The sequence below is a fragment of the Oncorhynchus nerka genome, linkage group LG27 (genome assembly GCF_034236695.1).
Source record: "Oncorhynchus nerka isolate Pitt River linkage group LG27, Oner_Uvic_2.0, whole genome shotgun sequence".
In the NCBI taxonomy this organism is placed as follows: Eukaryota; Metazoa; Chordata; class Actinopteri; order Salmoniformes; family Salmonidae; genus Oncorhynchus; species Oncorhynchus nerka.
The window spans coordinates 72,277,758-72,301,531 of record NC_088422.1 but is presented as its reverse complement, the minus strand read 5'-3'; the positions used below and the strand labels follow the sequence as shown (position 1 = coordinate 72,301,531).

Below are 23,774 nucleotides of genomic sequence, written 5' to 3'. Positions count from 1 at the left end.
CTCAATAGGTGGTCCAGGTAAGTATTGACATTTCAGTGGTGGGGTAGGCCTTTCCTCTTTTGTTCTCTTCTGCTCCTCTATTTTTCCTATTTTAATTTATTTTATTTCACCTTTATTTAACTAGGTTGGCCAGTTAAGAACAAGTTCTCATTATCAACTGTGACCTGGTCAAGATAAATCAAAGCAAAAACGACAAAAACAACAACACAGAGTTACACATGGGATAAACAAACGTACAGTCAATAACACAATAGGCAATAAATAGGCCAATAGTGGAGAAGTAATTACAATTTAGCAATTTACACTGGAGTGTTCTACAGTGGGGAGAACAAGTATTTGATACACTGCTGATTTTGCAGGTTTTCCTACTTACAAAGCATGTAGAGGTCTGTAATTTTTATCATAGGTGCACTTCAACTGTGAGAGATGGAATCTAAAACAAAAATTCAGAAAATCACATTGTATGATTTTTAAGTAATTAATTTGCATTTTATTGCATGACATAAGTATTTGATCACCTACCAACCAGTTAGAATTAGAATTCCGGCTCTCACAGACCTGTTAGTTTTTCTTTAAGAAGCCCTCCTGTTCTCCACTCATTACCTGTATTAACTGCACCTGTTTGCACTCGTTACCTGTATAAAAGACACCTGCCCACACACTCAATCAAACAGACTCCAACCTCTCCACAATGGCCAAGACCAGAGAGCTGTGTAAGGACATCCGGGCTAAAATTGTAGACCTGCACAAGGCTGGGATGGGCTACAGGACAATAGGCAAGCAGCTTGGTGAGAAGGCAACAACTGTTGGCGCAATTATTAGAAAATGGAAGAAGTTCAAGATGACGGTCAATCACCCTCGGTCTGGGGCTCCATGCAAGATCTCACCTCGTGGGGCATCATGATCATGAGGAAGGTGAGGGATTAGCCCAGAACTACACAGCAGAACCTGGTCAATGACCTGAAGAGAGCTGGGACCACAGTCTCAAAGAAAATCATTAGTAACACACTACGCCGTCATGGATTAAAATCCTGCAGCGCACGCAAGGTCCCCCTGCTCAAGCCAGCGCATGTCCAGGCCCGTCTGAAGTTTGCCAATGACCATCTGAATGATCCAGAGGAGGAATGGGAGAAGGTCATGTGGTCTGATGAGACAAAAATAGAATTCATCCAATTTGCTGAGTAGAGTGTTGGAGGCTATTTTGTAAGTGACATCGCCGAAGTCAAGGATCGGTAGGATAGTCAGTTTTACGAGGGTATGTTTGGCAGCCTGAGTGAAGGAGGCTTTGATGCAAAATAGGAAGTAAATTCTAGATTTAACTTTGGATTGGAGATGCTCAAGCAAGGGGGAAGCCGATGACATCACAGGTTCCCATCAGACCAACTCATTGAATGTTCTACTTGAAGTTTACAGTTGTGTCTATAAAAACACAATTTTACTCAAAACATAATGTTTTACCCTTTTGTGTCTGCACTTTACTTTATTTTTATTCTAGGGATATCACTTTTCAACAGTAAATGTTCCTACATTTCTGGAGGATGTCTTTAAAATGTATGTGCATCCAGGTGTACTTATGTGGGTGAGTCAACTTATTTGAATGACATTATTTCCCATTCCTGCAGTCAAATGTCCAAATGGCCCTCTAGCGGCTTCATGGGTGGAATATTATTCATATTTTTCATAAATCCATCATTAATAAACATGATAAAAAAGAACACCAAAAATCCTGTGTTTCTATATCAAAAAGGTTTCTGTGATGCATATAAAGTCTAATATTGGGATGCAAACTCAAAATGTAGTTCATTTAAACGTTTTATCTGACATGGTACAGGTGTGTTACCATCTGTGTGAGGTGTATACTTTTGTTTCAACGTAGATTTGTTTAAGACTACCCACTGCAGTTTAACAAAGTATGCTCCATTTGAAGTAGAAATCTTTTTTTACGTAAAAATGTATTACATAAAACAAAATGTTTCATAATTTTGAGACTACAGGAAATAGATTGACTGCTATGTTAAACAACTGCGGTCATGGCTGCTTTGGTTCTCAATAGCCTTGTGGCTGTTGTAATATTTTCACTGTAGAAAAAACAGATCTCTTAAAATACATTCTACAATGATTTTTTTACTTTTCCTGTTGAAGGTAAAAGTTGCCCCTGACCGCCTTCTCACTTCCTGCTCTGCATTTAGCTATTCAGATATTTTGTATCTTTATTGATTTTGTAAGAACGGACATTGCAATGTTTTCAGCTGATGGCAACCTACGATGGTGTTATGCAAAGTGTGCTTGTCAAATGTGAGTAATTTTGCCCTCACCAATGCTACGATGAGAACATGTACTATATACAAATGGCCTGTAACAGAGTCAAATGCAATGTGACAATAAAACTCAATTGGTTTCAAGGAACAACAATAATCACGGAGAGATGAAAGGAAACAAAAGCAACACAATGCAATTAGCTTTCCCACTGTGATCTCAATCCAAACACATTCCAGGATGCCTCTCAACACTAACAACATCTAAAAACACTACCACAAAGCTTTTAATGTCTGCTGGGGATAGAACAGGACTAGAGTGACAAGAGTGACCATTTTTGGTACGTGTTCTGTTGTTGTTGTCTAAATGGCAGGCTTCCAGAGGGGGCATTAGCACTATGGGGGTGGAAGAGCATTTTGTGTTGAGGGGTTTGTTAACAGAGAACCCACCTGCACAGCGGACACAGATTGAGAGTCTATTAAGGAAAAACCAGGGAGGATACTAACAGACTCAAAGTGGTCACATACACATACAGTACATGGATGAGGCTATTGGACAGTCACCACAGTGCAGCCAGTGCACACATTAGTTGGCCAGGCACCCTGAGCAGATTAGTCAACCCAGAGTCAGGATGTGGGATGGACACACAAACACGTGTAGGGTTGCAAAATTACGCTAACTTTCCCAAAATTCCGGGGGTTTTCAGAAATTCCATTTGAAAGATTTCTGAAATCAGGAGAGAATGAGCAGAAATTTCGGAAACTTCCACCCAGGATTTCTAAAAAACCTGGGAATTTGGGGAAAGTTCCTGAGATTTTTCAAGCCTACACAGATTGTACTTTATAACATGAACACGGGCCTACAGTAAAAAACAAACAGTCATCGACAAGATGTTCTATGCATATTTTTCTATTTAATTCTGATCACAGTACAACAGCAGGGGTAGGAATGAACTATTGTAAGAAACACTAACTCCACTCTTTCAACCCCACTATTGATGTAACATGGAAATCACACAAATCCTAATTCAGTTCCTAATCTGACAAAATGAACAATGCATGGACCTCGATTCTGATTATCCCTTGTTCATGAGTTTATCTCCACAATCTCTGTGTTTAAGTCTGTGAACATGATGACAAAGAGGCCAGAAAGGGTGGAGGACTCGGTATAGAATCTCATCAACCACGAAACCAGTAAATTGAAACAGAGATGCGTCATCAAACAAGTGGCTGCAGCCAGTGACTGTCTGTCAGTGTGACCAAAACCAAGGTCACATGAAATGAGTTGTAATCATAACCACAGGATTATAAATCCATAATCCCTACTGCCGTGTTCTGACTGACTGTTGGTTCCTGCCTCTCCCACCGACCTCTACTCTGCCTCACCACCAGCTATGGTAAATGCTCATATCTAAAGCCAGCTTAATCACATTACCTGGAAGAGGGAGGCTATGCATAAGCAAAAACATCCTACTTGGAATTAGGATTGGTTTTTTATTCGTTTTTTACTCAGGCAAATGCTGTGACCTCTTAAACTGGGAGTCAAGCCCCAATGTGGAAAAGATGATGTAATGAGAGCCCTGAACTGTGTAGAGAGTGGAGTGACATTTTGGCAGTTTTGTGCGCTCCAGGAACAGATGAATTGTGGGGGATCCTGCACAGCGTGGAGCCCTGTGTGTTTTTGGCAAGTGGCATCGCCTATCACACATACACGAGGCTGGCATTCTGCAGTGGCAGAGTGGGTAGTTTGTCAAACGAGACTGTTAAAGCACAGCCCACCTGCCTGTTCACATCATGCTGACACACAATGCAAAGTCTCTACCATCGTGCTGTTCTCAGATCTGACTTCCTGGATCACTCCCATCTGCTTTCTCTGACAGCAGTCCTGGTCCATTTGATCTCAGATCAGAGTCTGCTGACAGGGTTCTTACTGACGATATCACAAGCTGAGCAACCACCAACATCACTGTCATAACAATAGGCCTAACAAAGCAGCATGACGGGGAGGGAGAGAGAATAGGTTAGAAAGACAGTAGAGGAGGTACATCACAGCATTCCTGACAGTTGCATTATTGCCCTTACAAAACAACACATGAAAAAATCATGTGGGGAAAAAAACATTATTTTTGGACACGTGTGAAATTTTCACGAGTCAGATACGTGAAACTCAGCCACTCCAGTAGTTCTGCTCTTTGTTACTGATACAAGCTGCCTGATTGTTTTTCACATATAAAACTGCAAATTCTACTTAAATTCTTGCAGTAGCAATGTTTCCACCGGTTGGAATTAGGGTGACGAAATCTTAAAAACCCAAATGCGGGACAAGGGAAAGATTTTGCTTGACATTTGTGGAACAGTGGACAGAAAACATTTCTGGGGACAGGTTAACGGATCACATTGAAATGGACGACATGGTTCTGCTATATAAAGGTCACTGCCTGTTAAAGGGGCAATCCGTAGTTGCAACATACATTTTTGGACGTATAAATGAATGATATGTACCCATTGATTCTTGAAGAATATAGGAGTATATAGAGCCCTCAGAAAGTATTCACACTCCTTGACTTTTTCCACATCTTGTTGTGTTGCAGCCTGAATTTAAAATGGATTCAATTGAGGTTTGTTTTTGTCACTGGCCTTCACACAATACCCCATAATGTCAGTCGAATTATGTTTTTACATGTTCTTACTAATTCATTAAAAATTAAAAGCTGAAATGTCTTGTGTCAATAAGCATTCCACCCCTTTGTTATAGCCAATTGTGTAAAAAGTACCCAATTGTCATAAGTAAAGTAAAGATACCGTACCTTAATTGAAAATGAAATCAAGTAAAAGTGAAAGTCATCCAGTAAAATACTACGTGAGTAAAAGTAAAAAGTATTTGGTTTTAAATATACTTAAATATCAATAGTAAATGTAATTGCTAAAACATCATTAAGTATCAAATTCCTTATATTAAGCAAAACAGATGACATGATTTTTTATGAATTTTTATTTACAGATAGCCAGGGGCATACTCCAACACTCAAACATGATTTGTGTTTAGTGAGTCCGTCAGATCAGAGGCAGCAGAGATGGCCAGGGATGTTCTCTTGATAAGTGTGTGAATTGGACCATCCTGTCCTGCTAAGCATTCAAATTGTAACTAGTATTGCCAGGGAAAATGTATGGAGTAAAAAGTTTTTAAAAATCTTTAGGAATGTGGTGCAATAAAAGTAAAAGTTGTCAAAAATATTAATAGTAAAGTACAGACAGATACGACCCAAAAACTGCTTAATTGGTACTTTAAAGTATTTTTACTTAAGTACTTTATACCACTGGTTATGGCAAGCCTAAATAAAGTTCAGGAGTAAAAATGTGCTTAACAAGGCACATAATAAGTTGCATGGACTCTCACTTTGTGCAATAATAGTGTTTAACATGATCTTTGAATGACATCTCTGTACCGCACATATACAATTATCAGTAAGGTCCCTCAGTCGAGTAGTGCATTTCAAATTCTGTGTTTAAAGTCATTATTATCTAGTTTTATGATTTTTCAATTTAAGAGTAATTATTTCTATATAGCCTACGCTTTCTTGTTCTGAACTTCTTATTCGAGTGGGGCGGGTGTGGCTTTGTGACAATGATCGCAAGAGCAGCTGCTCACTGATTTGACAGCCAACACCGCCAAAACATCGCTATACGGTCATCTGCTATCGCAGGTTAGTGCTTGATTTGATTGAATCTAGGCCTTAAGTACAAAAGTGCTTTAATGTGGACTGTCATCACATGCAGTATTTTTTTTTTAAAGGGCATTATCATAATATTTGACAATTTCACAGTATTATTCCAACCTCATAGTGTGGTAATATATATAAAACTTAGTCAAATCATGTTTTTGACTGCAGTGGGCCTTTAATAAATGTCTTCTCGCCCTTTCTCTCTTTTTCTGGACCGTCTGATATTCTAGTTATTTTCAGGACAGTCCGATACTCTAGTTAAAGACAGCAATACAGACAGACAGACATACCAGGATCTAATAACTACTCTGTCAAAGGTGAAAATTAACCTCATTCTGTGTTGGCTCACTAACCAGAAACAGTGGCATCCCCCAAGGCCCAGAATCATACACATGCACACACATACACGCATGCAGTGGCTAAGATGTGCAATAGAAATAGCATCTTCCCTGTGAACCGATGTAATCCCAGTCTCCACAGTTATTGACAACTCCAGTGAAGGCTCAGCTGGGTAGAAGTTTCAGCTCTAGCCCTCGGTCCTGAAGACTCTCTCTCTGTCCTCTCTGCTCCAGTGAGAGAGAGCTGACACTGTGCCCTTATTCTTCCTCCTGAGCTGCTTTGGTCTACGATCGATTCACACAGTAGCAGTGCAGGAGAGCCTGTCAAGCACACAGCCTGACGCCTCAGAGAGTCCAAAACCAGCACCATTCTGTTGGCCAGCACACTATCACAGTTACAGACTTCTGTCGTAGCTCAATCTCATGCACCCATGCTCACACATACTGTAGCATGTATGTAGACATGCATAAGTGATCTCTTTCTTCCTCTCTGGCTGGCTGTCTCTGTCTGGCTATCTCTGTCTCTCGCAAGCATCCGCGTACACACACACACACAGATGAATGACAGATACATAGCACGCCCACGTCCTCTCAAACACACCTCTCCAGTTCTTGGTTAAGCACAGCTGTGTTCGGAGAGTAAACAGTCGAGTTCCTGTCACCTCAACTCGGGATCCTTTCACTACCTCACTCACTCCTCTCTCTCCTTCTCTCGTTCTGTCTCTCGTTCCATTAGACAGGGTTATCCCTGGCCAGGCGTAAGGGTCGGCATGAGGAAATACCAGAGGGAGAGAGAAAGGGGGATAGAGTAAGGAGAGGGGAAATAGGGAAGGGAATAGAGAGGCAGTGGGAGAGAAACCAAGAGAAAGTAGGGAGGAAGGAGAAAAGAGATGTGAAAAAAGGGGAGTGAAAAGTAGAAAAAGGGGGGTGAAAAAAGGGATAGACAGGGAGAGACAAAAATAGGGAAGGAGGTATAAGGTAGAAGGGAGGTATAAGCAGAGAGAGAGAGTAGGAGATGTGTACATACACACTAAAATATAGAGACACAGACACATAGAGTGGTATCTTTTGCCTGGCATACTCACATCGTGGGCTGCGGTGGTGCTCACTTTTAAACAGGGTCATATCAGGGACGCCAAACAAAGAGGGCGGCTGTGGCTTTCAGACTGGAGACAGACAGATGGCTGGATGCTTTCCCTGCTTCTCTCTCTCACAATCACTCTCTTTTCTTCTCTCCTTATGTCCTCTCTTTCTTTCTTCCTGCTTTGGCTCTCTCTCTGAAGGCAGGCAGGCTGTGGACTGAGGACTGTGTTACTACTGAATCAATGACAGAGCAGTTAGAGCAGCACCAACAGTATGTACCATCTGTCCCTCTGCAGCGGGGGTGGACAGAGGAAGCACTGGGTTAGCCCATTAGCTCCAGCAGGCAGGGGGGGGTTAGTGTGAGTGTGTAAATTGTTTTTTCACAGCAAGAGGAGCCTGGCTGGGGCTCAGGGTTTATAGAGCCTGCCCAGGCAAAGAGAGAGCGGCCAAGAAGTGTGTGTGTGTGTGTGTGTGTGTGTGGGTGTGGTGAAGTGAGTGTAACTCTAACCACAGCCGGGGGCTGAGGGAGTGAAGGGGGCAGGGGAGGGCAGGGGTCTAAGAGAGGAGCATGAATCTGAGGACAACGCAGAGCCACATACAGAGAACACGAGAGGAGCTCACCACTGACCTCATATCACACAAGGATGGCATTATACACAGGCACTCACATGCACCAAACACACACACGTCATACAGAGAATGTGGGTGTTGTGGGTGACAACTGGATGAGTTAACAGTGGAGATACTTGAGGATGAGGGGAAAGGGGGAGGGAGACAGAGATGGTGGGCAGGGAGAGCAAGCGATAGAGAGAGTGGGGGGAGCGATAGAGAGAGAGAGGAATGGGGTGGGAGAGAAAGAGAGAGGAGGGGGAGAGACTCACCTCCCTGTTGTGGAGAGAGCAACATTAATTAAGCCTTATCTAAGACAGAGTCATTCTACTGAGGCTAAGACACACACACACATGCACGCAATCAAACGCTGAACACACGCTCACACACATACAGTATAAACACAGGCAGTGTCCCTCGAGTGCAATGTGATTAGGGTGAGGAGATAGATATTACAGACAGGTATAGCAGACCTCTGGTGTTTGTTCCCCTGCACTTGATTAACCAGTCATTTACTCAACAACAGAAACACGTCAATGCATAGTGGACCCCATCAGACAAATCCACAGTGTGGACACCTACCTTCAAACACTCATACAATGCCTTCAGAAAGTATTCACACCCCTTGACTTTTTACACATTTTCCACAGCCCAAATTGAAAATGTATTATATTTAGATTTTTGTGCCACTGATCTATACACAGTACCCCACAATTTCAAAGTGGAATATTGTTTTTTGAAATGATTACAAGTTAATAACAATGTAAATCTGAAATGCTTTGAGTCAATAAGTATTCAACCCCTTTGTTATAGGAAGCCTAAATACTGTACATTCAGGAGTAAACATTTGTTTCTGGTCTGGCTGTGTTGTTGTCCGGCAGTAGCCAGCTCGCTAAATCAGACCCTTTCCTAAGCCATGGATGGAGATGGGGATTTGGACTTGCGGTTTTGACTTAATTCTCTGTACAGGCCAATGATTATGATGTCGAAGATTATGAGACGATTGAATTTCTATATGTAGCCTTGTAGGTTCAAGTTAACTAGCTACCTAACTTAGCTGTTTCATTGTTGCCCATGCAAGGGAGTTAGCTCTGTAGCCTATGACAACACAAACTAAAAGTGTACTGTATGACAGAGCCATAGACCGTTTTGCCAAAATGAAAGAGAGGAGGATGGCATTGGCTTTTAACTAGTCTACAAGTAGGGTGAGTTAACTTTCTTTTTTTTAAACTTGCGCACGTACACACACACACACACACACACACATAGAAATCAGTACCATGGACAGCCACATGATATTTAGGAGCATTGATTGGACTACATTGTTTTTGTTATCTTTAAGTTTGTCTTCACTGTATTAAACGAAGCATACACAGCCTAGTTGTTTGATGATGTTGAAGTGGTGCTTGAATAGCGGAGGCAGTGCTCCTGTTGTCTTTGTGCTGACTTGCGGTAACTCAGTGGTTCCATAGTAGTAATTGTTTAGTAAACTGTATAAAACATTGACTTGCTTGACCATGCTGTAGGTCATGTAACTGTTTGTTACAGGCAATATTTGCTTTGTGGACATCCCCAGACAGATGTTGCTCTCCGGTTTTGTGAAGAAACACATTTATTCCTCCTCTGTGTGACTGTCTTTTTGTTGTCTCGGCCTTATGGTGTATCACAGTGGCGTATGAACGAATGGGTTATAGAGCAAACAACACAGTTATCACAACAGAGGGTGTAATATGGCTTTTTACTGGCTTGGCTTGGCTTCCCCAGTGATTTTACCCACACACTGCTACTGCTCTGTGTGCAACATGATTTTTGAATGATTACCCCATCACTGTACCCCACACATCTGCAAGGTCCCTCAGTTGAGTAGTGAATTTCAAGCACATATTCAAGCACAAAGACCAGGGAGGCTTCCCATGCCTCACAAAGAAGGGCACCTATAGGTAGATGGGTAAAAATAAAAAAGCAGACATTGAATATCCCTTTGACTATGGTGAAGTTATCAATTAGACTTGGTGTATCAATACATCCAGTTACAACAAAGATTTTGTATTTATTTATTTCACCTTTATTTAACCAGGTAGGCCAGTTGAGAACAAGTTCTCATTTACAACTGTGACCTGGCCAAGATAAAGCAAAGCAGTGCGACACAAACAACAACACAGAGTTGCACATGGAATAAACAAACGTACAGTCAATAACACAATATAAAAGTATATATACAGTGTGTGCAAATGAAGTAAGATTAGGGAGGTGAGGCAATAAATAGGCCGTAGTGGCGAAATAATTACGATTTAGTAAATAAACACTGGAGTGATAGATGTGCAGAAGATGAATGTGCAAGTAGAAATACTGGGGTACAAAGGAGCATACAGGTGACCTTCCTAACTCAGTTTCCGGAGAGGAAGGAAACCACTCAGGGATTTCACCATGAGGCCAATGGTGATTTTAAAACAGTTTTAAAACAGAGTTTAATGGCTGTGATAGGAGAAAACTGAGGATGGATCAATAACATTGTAGTTACTCCACAGAATAAAAATATTACAAAACATGCATCCTGTTTGCAATAAGGCAGTAAAGCAATACTGCAAAAACTGTGTCGAAGAAATACACTTTTATCCTGAATGCAAGCATTATGTTCAGGGCAAATCTAACACAACACATCACTGAGTACCACTCTTCATATTTCAAGCATGGTGGTGGCTGCATCATGTTATGGATCTCATCGTCATCAGCAAGGACTAGGAAGTTTTTTTATATATTGACTCAGGGGGTTGAATACTTATCTAATCAAGATATATTAGTGTTTTCTTTTTCATTCATCTTCAAATATATATATATATATAACATTTCTTCCGCTTTGACTTTACAGAGTATTTTGTGTAAATTGTTGAAAAAACAACAACAATTAAATCCATTTTAATCCCAATTTGGAACACAACAATATGTGGAAATAGTCAAGGGGTGTAAATACCTTCCGAAGGCACTGTATGTACATGCATCCATGCAGATATAGGCAAGCAATCTTGCACACGTGCACAAACACACGCACACACACGCACATACATATACTGTATAAATCAATCCATGAAGGCTGAGCCTAGGATAAATACTTCTGCTGTAGCTCCCTGCACCATTAATATCACTTAGGCCTGTGTTTACAATCATCATAACCATTAACACCAAAATCAACTGAATCCATCTGTAACCATCAGCATCGTTAATAGTTGTTCCTTTGTTTAGTGTACTGTTGTGTATACAGGCCTGTAGAATGTAGCGCTGATGGTCCCAGGGTAGAGGCTTTCATCTAGGTATTTAATTAGTCTATTAAAAAGTCAACACAGAGTAGACTGGCTTTAGGCAGAGAGGCTGTTGTTGTCAACACTAAATAAACACTTTGTAAAGCCGTAAGAAAACCTCTGATTTCTACTGATCCGTATGATAACAGTTGGGTTTGTTTGCTCATGACTTGGGGTTGTGGTTTGGGAGGGAAGTGGTAAACACACACGCACGCGCACACACACACGCACGCGCGCACACACACGCGCGCGCACGCACACACACGCGCACACACGCGCGCGCACACACACACACACACACACAGGTATTAAAGGGTATGAAGCATGAGTTTCTACACACCAAAGTAACACAGTTTGGTCAAAGACTTAGTAACTTAGTTTTAGTCACAATCTATATAGTTACCTATAACTACAAACATAGTTATATTTGAGTGTTTTTAAATATTTCTTAGCTTTTTTCTGGATATTGTTGGAACTACCCACAATGCACTAATTCTCAAAGTCATATGGAGAACCGTTGCTACCTAGCTAATTCAAGCTGGCTAATGTTCACTACTTGCCATGCTAGCATGTAATTGCATTCCAAACCAAGTGTTGACACTGGTGAGCTACAATGTACATCCACAAAGAAGAAAACATATACGTAAATTCATGCGGGAAAACTGCAACTCCTGTGTGTTTGGTAGTGGAAGTTGAGCGAGTGAGTGTTGTAGTAGTTTTCTGTTGTTTGTAACTAGTGCAGTAATACCCACATAGTGCAATAATACCCACAAGGAAGGGGTTACAACTTATTTGTGGCCCACTCATTTGTGACCCAAAAACGAGTAGCTTTGAAGTCGGAATGGATTTTCCGGTTGAAGCGAGCAGATTGGAGTATGGGAACCATGCACACATCTACTGTATGCGATGCTCATTTCACCCTGGAGGACTTTCGATGGCTTAGTATAACCAGTGAAAGGCAGGTTTAGAAATGAGACTCTGACTGAAACCAGGTGCTGTGCCGAGCATGAATGTGAAGCCTGCAACCTCTATTTCCTACTGAGCTACTGGTACATTGCGAGTGTCAGCAGTGATGGCGATAAACAGGGTAAATTCAATATGTCAGTATATCACTATTGGATTAGCTAGCTGATGCTCCCTCTGAAGGCCTGTCCTTGGCTCTTCTATGATTTTGGTAGCTAACAAACAGTGTAGCTATTCCCTCCGCAAGGCAATCAAACAAGCTAAGCATCAGTATAGACACAAAGTAGAGTCGCAATTCAACGGCTCAGACACAAGAGGTATGTGGCAGGGTATACAGTCAATCACGGATTACAAAAAGAAAACCAGCCCCGTCGCGGGCCAGGATGTCTTGCTCCCAGACAGACTAAATAACTTCTTTGCTCGCATTGAGGACAATACAGTGCCACTGACACGGCCCGCTACCAAAACCTGCAGACTCTCCTTCACTGCAGCCGACGTGAGTAAAACATTTAAACGTGTTAACCCTCGCAAGGCTGCAGGCCAAGACGGCATCCCTAGCCGCGTCCTCAGAGCATGCGCAGACCAGCTGCCTGGTGTGTTTACGGACATATTCAATCAATCCCTATCCCAGTCTGCTGTTCCCACATGCTTCAAGAGGGACACCATTGTTCCTGTTCCCAAGAAAGCTAAGGTAACTGAGCTAAACGACTACCGCCCCGTAGCACTCACTTCCGTCATTATGAAGTGCTTTGAGAGACTAGTCAAGGACCATATCACCTCCACCCTACCTGACACCCTAGACCCACTCAAATTTGCTTACCGCCCCAATAGGGCCACAGACGACGGAATCGCAACCACACTGCACACTGCCCTAACCCATCTGAACAAGAGGAATACCTATGTGAGAATGCTGTTCATCGACTACAGCTCAGCATTTAAAACCATCGTACCATCCAAAGTTGTCATTAAGCTCGAGACCCTGGGTCTCGACCCCGCCCTGTGCAACTGGGTACTGGACTTCCTGACGGGCCGCCCCCAGGTGGTGAGGGTAGGTAACATCTCCACCCCGCTGATCCTCAACACCGGTACCCCACAAGGGTGCGTTCTGAGCCCTCTCCTGTACTCCCTGTTCATCCACGACTGCGTGGCCATGCACGCCTCCAACTCAATCATCAAGTTTGCGGACGACACTACAGTGGTAGGCTTGATTACCAACAACGACGAGACGTCCTACAGGGAGGAGGTGAGGGCCCTCGGAGTGTGGTGTCAGGAAAATAACCTCACACTCAACGTCAAAAAAACAAAGGAGATGATTGTGGACTTCAGGAAACAGCAGAGGGAGCACCCCCCTATCCACATCGACAGGAGAGTAGTGGAGAGGGTAGTAAGTTTTAAGTTCCTCGGCGTACACATCACGGACAAACTGAATTGGTCCACCCACACAGACAGCGTTGTGAAGCTGCGCCTCTTCCACCTCAGGAGGCTGAAGAAATTTGGCTTGTCACCAAAAGCACTCACAAACTTCTATAGATGCACAATCGAGAGCATCCTGTCGGGCTGTATCACCGCCTGGTACGGCAACTGCTCCGCCCACAACCGTAAGGCTCTCCAGAGGGTACTGAGGTCTGCACAACGCATCACCGGGGGCAAACTACCTGCCCTCCAGGCGAGGTCAGTACAGGTGCATCAAAGCAGGGACCGAGAGACTGAAAAACAGCTTCTATCTCAAGGCCATCAGACTGTTAAACAGCCACCACTACCATTGAGTGGCTGTTGCCAACATACTGACTCAACTCCAGCCACTTTAATATAGGAAATTGATGTAAAAAATGTATCACTAGCCACTTTAAACAATGCCACTTAATATAATGTTTACATACCCTACATTACTCATCTCATATGTATATGTATATACTGTACTCTATATCATCTACTGCATCTTGCCATCTTTATGTTATACATGTATCACTAGCCATTTTAAACTATGCCACTTTTATGTTTATATACCCTACATTACTCATCTCATATGTATATACTGTACTCGATACCATCTACTGCATCCTACCTATGCCGTTCTGTACCATCACTCATTCATATATCTTTATGTACATATTCTTTATCCCTTTACACTTGTGTGTTTAACGTAGTAGTTGTGGAATTGTTAGGTTAGATCACTCGTTGGTTATTACTGCATTGTCAGAACTAGAAGCACAAGCATTTCGCTACACTCGCAATAACATCTGCTAACCATGTGTATGTGACAAATCTGATTTGATTTGACAATAGGTAAGTCTCCGCTCACTGTACTTTATATCTGCTGGATTTTTTGTTGTGTTCTGTGTGTTCCTGCCTGTGCTAGACTAGTTGTTCCAAAGATATTTATAACTAACCCCATCTGTGGTTGTTCTCTGGCTTACTACTTAGCAATGCCAACCGTGGTGGTTGGCTAGCTAGGCTAGTTAGCGGGCTGGGCTAGCTAGCAGGCTAAATTAACTAACTTTAGCTGGTTGGCTTGCTGGCTAAGATAACTCGACAAATAGAAAAGTGAGGTGTAACTTTGCATTGGGACTTTTGATGAGTATTCTGATGCAAATTCATATGCTACATGTGGTTACGTTTATGCTACCTTACCTTTAAGGCCCATCTCCACCAGCACTCTGAAAGAGCCATTCTAATCCATGTAATTACCCATCAGGATTTACATGGGTGACTAAATAATGCTCTTCAACAAAAAAGACACACTAATCACTAATCACACACACACACACACACACACACACACACACACACACACACACACACACACACACTTCAATAAACTCTCTCTTCACATACACAGGCACAACCATAGCCTACTGCATCACTGGAGTGTGGTGAAGTTTCACTAGACCTGTCTCTCCACTAGTGCGCTCTCCGATCTCCCGCCAATTGAAAGTGCTTTGTTTCCGTATTGAAAATGTTTTATGCTGTTTGTTAAATATTCCATATAATATTACAATAATCGCCAGCGTTACACCATCACATTAATATACCGTTTACTGCAAAACTGTAGACATTTTTGTTTCATGTTTGGTAGGCCTACAATATGTTGTTGCATTTCATTTATAATTTCCTCACCTCTGAGTGGGCTCAATGTTTATAGTGCACATGAACATTCACGATATACATTTTTTCATCAAATGCGTTTGTTTGCTGTGTCCTCAGTGTTAAATGTTCGGCATCAGTCAAAGTTAAATGTGTGCATTGGCACGTTAAAATAGTTACAGCAGAAATCCATCTAGAACATTGGGGGAGATGAAACAACGGAGCTCCATTGATTTTCAAAGAATGAAAGCGAAGCGGGCAGGGGACAGTTGGCCGGTAGCGTGAACAGGGCTGGACCAAAGTTGGGTCAGTCAAACAGTGAAATCCAAGGCCCTACAAGCCCAACAACTGACTCAGTGAGGGTAGCTAGAGGAATTATTGTTCAGAACCTCACTGGTCAGTTACACACATTCTAGTTCGTGACATTGACTTGGATCATCGCTCCAGACTTTCTCCCAAACTTTTTAAACGAAGGTAATGCACCTGCCAGGATTAGAGAGAGTGGGATAGGGGGAGGATTAGAGAGAGTGGGATAGGGGGAGGATTAGAGAGTGGGATAGCGGGAGGACTAGAGAGAGTAGGATAGGGGAGGATTAGAGAGAGTGGGATAGGGGGAGGATTCGAAAGAGTGGGATAGGGGAGGATTAGAGAGAGTGAGATAGGGGAGGATTCGAAAGAGTGGGATAGGGGAGGACTAGAGAGAGTAGGATAGGGGGAGGATTAGAGAGAGGGATAGGGGGAGGATTAGAGAGAGTGGGATAGAGGGAGGATTAGAGAGAGTGGGATAGGGGAGGACTAGAGAGAGTAGGATAGGGGAGGATTAGAGAGAGTGGGATAGGGGAGGATTCGAAAGACTGGGATAGGGGAGGATTAGAGAGAGTGGGATAGGGGAGGATTAGAGAGAGTGGGATAGGGGGTGGATTAGAGAGAGTGGGATAGGGGAGGATTAGAGAGAGTGGGATAGGGGGAGGACTAGAGAGAGTAGGATAGGGGAGGATTCGAAAGAGTGGGATAGGGGAGGACTAGAGAGAGTAGGATAGGGGAGGATTAGAGAGAGTGGGATAGGGGAGGATTAGAGAGAGGGGATAGGGGAGGATTAGAGAGAGTGGGATAGGGAGAGGATTAGAGAGAGTGGGATAGGGGGAGGATTAGAGAGAGTGGGATAGGGGAGGATTAGAGAGAGTGGGATAGGGGAGGATTAGAGAGAGTGGGATAGGGGAGGATTAGAGAGAGTGGGATAGGGGAGGACTAGAGAGAGTGGGATAGGGGAGGACTAGAGAGAGTAGGATAGGGGAGGACTAGAGAGAGTAGGATAGGGGTGGATTCGAAAGAGTGGGATAGGGGAGGATTAGAGAGAGTGGGATAGGGGAGGCTAAGAGAGAGTGGGATAGGGGGAGGATTAGAGAGAGTGGGATAGGGGGAGGATTAGAGAGAGTGTGATAGGGGGGGATTAGAGAGAGTGGGATAGGGGGAGGACTAGAGAGAGTAGGATAGGGGGAGGATTAGAGAGAGTGGGATAGGGGAGGATTCGAAAGAGTGGGATAGGGGGAGGATTAGAGAGAGTGAGATAGGGGAGGATTCGAAAGAGTGGGATAGGGGGAGGACTAGAGAGAGTAGGATAGGGGGGAGGTTTAGAGAGAGTGGGATAGGGGGAGGATTAGAGAGAGTGGGATAGGGGAGGATTAGAGAGAGTGGGATAGGGGGGAGGACTAGAGAGAGTAGGATAGGGGAGGATTAGAGAGAGTGGGATAGGGGAGGATTCGAAAGAGTGGGATAGGGGAGGATTAGAGAGAGTGGGATAGGGGGAGGATTAGAGAGAGTGGGATAGGGGTGGACTAGAGAGAGGGGATAGGGGAGGATTAGAGAGAGTGGGATAGGGGAGGACTAGAGAGAGTAGGATAGGGGAGGATTCGAAAGAGTGGGATAGGGGGAGGACTAGAGAGAGTAGGATAGGGGGAGGATTAGAGAGAGTGGGATAGGGGAGGATTAGAGAGAGTGGGATAGGGGAGGATTAGAGAGAGTGGGATAGGGGGAGGATTAGACAGAGTGGGATAGGGGGAGGATTAGACAGAGTGGGATAGGGGAGGATTAGAGAGAGTGGGATAGGGGAGGATTAGAGAGAGTGGGATAGGGGAGGATTCGAAAGAGTGGGATAGGGGAGGATTAGAGAGAGTGAGATAGGGGGAGGATTAGAGAGAGTGGGATAGGGGGAGGATTAGAGAGAGTGGGATAGGGGAGGATTAGAGAGAGTGGGATAGGGGAGGACTAGAGAGAGTAGGATAGGGGGTGGATTAGAGAGAGTGGGATAGGGGAGGATTAGAGAGAGTGGGATAGGGGAGGACTAGAGAGAGTAGGATAGGGGAGGATTCGAAAGAGTGGGATAGGGGAGGACTAGAGAGAGTAGGATAGGGGGAGGATTAGAGAGAGTGGGATAGGGGAGGATTAGAGAGAGTGGGATAGGGGAGGATTAGAGAGAGTGGGATAGGGGGAGGACTAGAGAGAGTAGGATAGGGGAGGATTAGAGAGAGTGGGATAGGGGAGGATTCGAAAGAGTGGGATAGGGGAGGATTAGAGGAGTGGGAGGGGAGGATTAGAGAGAGTGGGATAGGGGGGAGGATTAGAGGAGTGGGATAGGGAGGATTAGCGAGAATGGGATAGGGGAGGATTAGAGAGAGTGGGATAGGGGAGGATTAGAGAGAGTGGGATAGGGGAGGATTAGAGAGAGTGGGATAGGGGAGGATTTGAAAGAGTGGGATAGGGGAGGATTAGAGAGAGGGGATAGGGGAGGATTAGAGAGAGTGGGATAGGGGAGGATTAGAGAGAGTGGGATAGGGGAGGATTAGAGAGAGTGGGATAGGGGAGGATTAGAGAGTGGGATAGGGGAGGATTAGAGAGAGTGGGATAGGGGAAGATTAGAGAGAGTGGGATAGGGGGAGGATTAGGGGAAGATTAGAGAGAGTGGGATAGGGGAGGATTAGAGAGAGTGGGATAGGGGGAGGATTAGAGAGAGTGGGATAGGGGGAGGATTAGCGAGAATGGGATAGGGGGAGGATTCGAAAGAGTGGGATAGGGGAGGACTAGAGAGAGTAGGATAGGGGAGGATTAGAGAGAGTGGGATAGGGGAGGATTAGAGAGAGTGGGGTGAGGGGAGGATTAGAGAGAGTGGGATAGGGGAGGATTAGAGAGAGTGGGATAGGGGAGGATTAGAGAGAGTGGGATAGGGGGAGGATTAGAGAGAGTGGGATAGGCGGAGGATGAGAGAGAGAACCAATGGAGTAGAACTCTCTGACACGGCCCAGAAAACTGATCCAGAAGGTGGGAGGGGGGAGAGAGGTGGGCATGGTGGGAGAAGAAAGAGAGAGGGGTAGGAGACAAAGGAACAGAGGCAAAAAGGAACAGGCATTGGGAGAAGGTGAGACAGTGTTAGTGAGGGAGAGAGGCAGTGAGACAGAGTTAAGGGATAGAGGAAGAGGAAGGTGAAGGATAGGGAGAGAGGAGGATAATTGGCATGATAACTCAGAGGTAGTGTGGAGGAGAAAGAAATTGGAGAGAAAGAGAGAGGCACAAGGGAAAGAGAAAAATATAGAGGAGTGAGGGGGAAGGAGAGCGAGCACTGAGGAACAAGGCCAAAGAGAGGGGGAAGGGAGGAGAGGGAGGGGGGAGAGGGAGATATGGCCAGGGAGGGAAGTGGTACTTGCTATGTCTGGACACATCTATTCTCATCAGAGGGGAAATCAGAGCCAGTCACACACACACACTCACATGCGCACACTCACATGCACACAGAAGTAAAAAAGTAATCATATGCACCCCCCCACACACACACACACACAACTGATGTCGAGTGTTCACAGATGTATTACTGAGTCTTGACATAATAATCTTCTCTTTAAATGCACCACTACTCCCCTCCCAGACGCTACAGATCAGAAAAGGCAGCTCATACATTATCATTGACTGCCTTTCTCTTTCTTTTCCCTCCCCTTTCACTCTCTTTCACTCCCCCTTCTCTTCTCTCTCTCTCTCTCCCTCACCCTCTAACTTTTCCCTCTCTCACATATCTTGCTCTGTCTGCCTGTGTCTCCTGCTTTTTCTCTCTCTCTCTCCCTCCCTCAACCCCCCACTTTCTGTCTGTCTCCCTCCATCACCTCTCTGGCTGGAGTGTTCTGTGTGCGAGAGCCTCGTTATGTCCGGTGTAGAGGTGCCATCTCAAGTGGGTCTCTGGGTCTCTAAGCCATGACCAGCCATCTGTTAAAACTTGCCTGGGCGAGAAGGGAGTATGTGTGTTTGACTGTGCGTGTTTGAGATTGATGCCACTTGATCAAAGAGCCAGTGCCCAGATATGGGGGGGGGGGGTGTAACCGTGGCAGCAGTGAGTGTTGGAAGGGCTAATGGGAGAAGGACTGCTGCCAAGCTTTCATTCCACTAGAAAGCTCTAACCAAGTGATCCAACCCAACCTCCCATTCACTCTGCAGTCCACACTACAGTACCTCCAGTACAGCCCACTACACTGTACACTCAAACCTGCACTGCATATCAACTGATGTCCTGTAGGGCTGTTTATGATGGAGTTTCACCCTCCATACTGCAGCACTTACTACACTGTCATTAATAAGACAATGGCCCTTCTTGAATACATCCTAAGTGCATCATTCCTTCCCCCTTCCTTTGACTGATCACTGATCTGACAAGACTGGGTCTGTAAAACCTGTAATGGAACTATGCCTTTCACCCATCCAATTGTGTTAGATCAGTGATTACTTCAAGGAAGATAAACAGAGTTACAGAGTATAGCATATGGACAAACCCCACTGCAGCACAGCGGGACTGACATCTGAAGTTATGCTACAAACACATGAGATGTATATATGGTTGTATACTGAATAGATGGATGCATGTGAATGTTCAAGGTGATATTGATCAGAGTCCTGCAGGCATTGTGGAGATGCACCCTGGGATATGTCAGACTGTCCAACAACACTTTCCGAACTTGTGATGTGCTGAACATAGAGAACAGGCCCAGCCAAGCTCCAGCCGAGCCAGGCCCGGCTAGGCTCCTCAGTGGAGAATAATTTAAAGAAAAGTGTTTCATGTGATGACAAGTTAGCTAGGGGGAGGCAGGCAGATGAAACTATGTTTTGGGGTGGAGAGATGGAGAGATTTCTTAATAAAAAAAATGGGATTTGTGTGTATTATTTTGTATTGCTAGGTATTAAAAACACACATCTACAAATATGTGTATGCGACCAATACAATTTGATTTGACTTGATTTGAGAGAAGGAGAGGCAGTTAACTTTGCATTAGCACCTTCTTGGTCGCGACAGAGGGCTGGCTGGGTCTAATGAGACAGAGGCAGTGGAGAGTGCAGCAGAGAACGCTTTAGAACAGAGTAGCGTTCACTGACACCTCCATTTATCATCCTCCGCAGCCCTGTCTCTCTCTCTGTCACGCCAGAGCCTGGTAGGCTCTCCCTCCCGGCCGGGACGATAACACTCTAACCAGACGTCTCTAACAACCAGCGCCACGGCCACAGAGCCTGATGAAAATCAGAACGGAGGGAGAGAGGAGGAGAGGAACAGAGAGAAAGAGACACTATATGGGAGAAAGGGAAAACAATATACAGCCAAATTGAATATATATTTAATGGGTTTCATCTGCACACACAGAAAACTAGAGGCCAAATGCAATTAGTGAGTTGTTTTTCAGTGTAAGGGATATGTCCCTACACAGTGGCTCAGAGGGAATCACACACTGAGGAACTCACACACAGATGCACACATACACAGAGGCACACATACACACGTACACACACACACACACACTGATCCACTGAGACAGCAGCTCTGAAAGAGAAGAATCTCTCTAATCCTCGTAGCAGAAGTGATTTTCTGATTCTGCCGGCTCATCTCTCCTTTCCCACTTTTCTCTCTCTTTTTCACTCTCTCTGTGCAGAAGAAGAGAAGGATGATTAGCTGGGGAGAAGTGCGGCCCACTAATATAATAAGCAGGAAAATGTTTTTTCTAAGTGGGAGGAAGATATTAGGTGTCTTGTAAGTCCAATTTGCTGCCACCATCACAAACGAATGATTATCTCTCTCTATGCAAAAGAAATCAAAGCACTGATTATGTGGAAGAGGCTCTCGGTCTCCGAACAATGTTGGAAATGAACATGCTTATGGATGGAGGGTTTTGTGTGTTCTGAAGAGCATACTTGTAAAAGCACACAGAAAGGACATGGAAACTACATATATTTGTGTTTGAATTGCACATTTTTGGTCATTATTTTTGCCATTATTTAATCAAGTTTGTCCCAAGTGTTTCTGCTTGTGTTGGCTGCTTGTTCTGTGCATGACTCATACGGTTAGTTGCTCTGGATAAGAATGCCTGCAGAGTAACTGAACAGGAATGTAATGTGAATGAGATCCAGGTCTATGTTGACCTGACAGTGCAACTACGGCAATAAAACACACATGGTCCTTTACCACACACACACACACACACACACACACACACAAGGTGAAATCATCTCAAACCAGTGTCACTCTTTTTCATTGATGGATAACCTTTCACAAAATAACATTCATTTTCTCGTTCTCTCTCTCTCTCCCTTTTAGTCTGATCATCAAGTTGAAGGTTGCTCAGTTACAGCTGCCCACTGTCGAAGCTTTTCCACCTGCCTGGTTTAATAGTTTTACACTGTCATCCTCTCTGACGCGTCTCTACTCTCGCCACAACCTAACGATCCACTCCTTCTCTCCCTGCTGTAAGTGATCTCAGCACTGTCAAGGTCAGCTGCAGTGTGTCTACACTACGCATGAGGAGCCTTTACCAGAACTCACTGTAAAGGACGGTGAATATAGCAAAAATATCTCATAGTTTCCCTTCAATATTTGACGTATTATTTTTGACACATTATTTCCATGTGGTTACATGGAAACAGAAACAACTCAAAGGGTTTCGTTTAGGTTCTCATTCTGAGTGGTTACGGTTAGGACTATGGTTTGGTTAAGGTTAGGGCTATGGTTTGGTTAAGGTTAGGGCTATGGTTTGGTTAAGGTTAGGGCTATGGTTTGGTGAAGGTTAGGGCTATGGTTTGGTGAAGGCTTAAAACAAAATAATTCAAAACAATGCACTATTACCATCAGGTATCATCAGTATTCACAGTATTCTTGCGGCTTGCTAGAGCATTGTGAACTGCCATAGCGCGGTGGTCTAAACAGTGTGTTCTGGCGCCGAGCATCACCAGTTGGCTCCCAGTGCTGGGCAATCGCTTACATTTTTGGGGGTGAGCGGCGAGGAAGGCATATATTGACGTTGTCATGACGTTGGCCTGTTGGGGGAGGTTTATGACCCCATAAATACCTTCCACCGTTTCTCTCTCTCACTACTCTATAGAGTTGACCTTTGAAAAGCCCTTTGTTAACAGAGATTCTGGGAACATCAAAAGGTGGGAAACGGAACCATATTTCGGTATTCCAACCAGTTGAAAATATGCGTTGGTACTTAATGAATATGATGTCAGATCAGTTGGCGTACTGATAATAGGACGACATAAAGTGTATCTTGGAAAGTTGACACATTCTAGTTATCAGATTCACATGGAATTGTTGTGCAATTTAAATGTTTAAATATGAAACTATTTGTGAAAAGATTAAATGTAATTTTTAGCTTCTTAATGAGAGAACGGTTTGTCAGAAGATCACCACTCTGCTCAATCAGAGGCCCCGCCCAAGTGAACAGACATGGGTTGTAAACTATGAAACACGCCCATCTTTCACCACTATATAAGCCCTGTTACGAAAATGTAACTTCCTGTTCCAAGGACGTAGGACTTGTGGTCCCCACGTTGAAAGGACAAAGACCACCTACAGAACTAAGCCAACCTCAGCAAGAACCTAACTGAATTAGCATCGAATTTCGACGTGAAGGTGACGACCTACACGCTGGAAGGATGAATTTCGACTATACCAGCCAGAATATAGCATGAGCATATAGCATGGTAACTTGGTATGTACTTTGAACCCTTATTCACTAAAGAAGTGATACCTCCTAGCCGTTGCGTTAGCGCAGCAACTGTAGAAGTGGGCTAGGAGAGGACGGACAGAGTATCTATTCTACCACACGACGACGGTACTACCAAGTATCCAGTTTACCACCAGAGACATTCTTCAAAGGACAAGAGATCCCTGCTGAGCAACCCGGCCTACTATCTACGACCAAGCTACCGAAGCGCAGCTCAGAGTAAATATTTATTGCATTTTCCTTTTTCAAATGGGCGGTAATTTAGAATGCATAAGATACTGTACACACAATCTTTTTTGTTCCTCAGTCTTCCCGCTCTTTCATTCAAAACCCAACCCCCTTTCTTTGTGTAACCAGCCGTCATAACTGTTCCATCCGTTAGGGACGTTTCCCTTTATGA

General features: G+C 44.1%; 1 protein-coding gene across 2 annotated transcripts in view; it reads right to left on the bottom strand.

Moving 5' to 3' along the window:
• LOC115112375 (RNA-binding Raly-like protein) overlaps positions 1-7,684 on the bottom strand; it is a 93,388-nt gene extending 85,704 nt beyond the window's left edge. The window contains exon 1 of one of the 2 annotated variants that reach the window (XM_029639398.2): positions 7,401-7,684. In XM_029639398.2, the coding sequence (XP_029495258.1) occupies positions 7,401-7,440 (40 nt within the window). In that variant the 5' untranslated portion in view covers positions 7,441-7,684. The remainder of the gene's footprint in view (positions 1-7,400) is intronic. The other variant, XM_029639397.2, reaches the window with a different exon arrangement.
• Between the last annotated feature and the right edge of the window lie 16,090 nt (positions 7,685-23,774).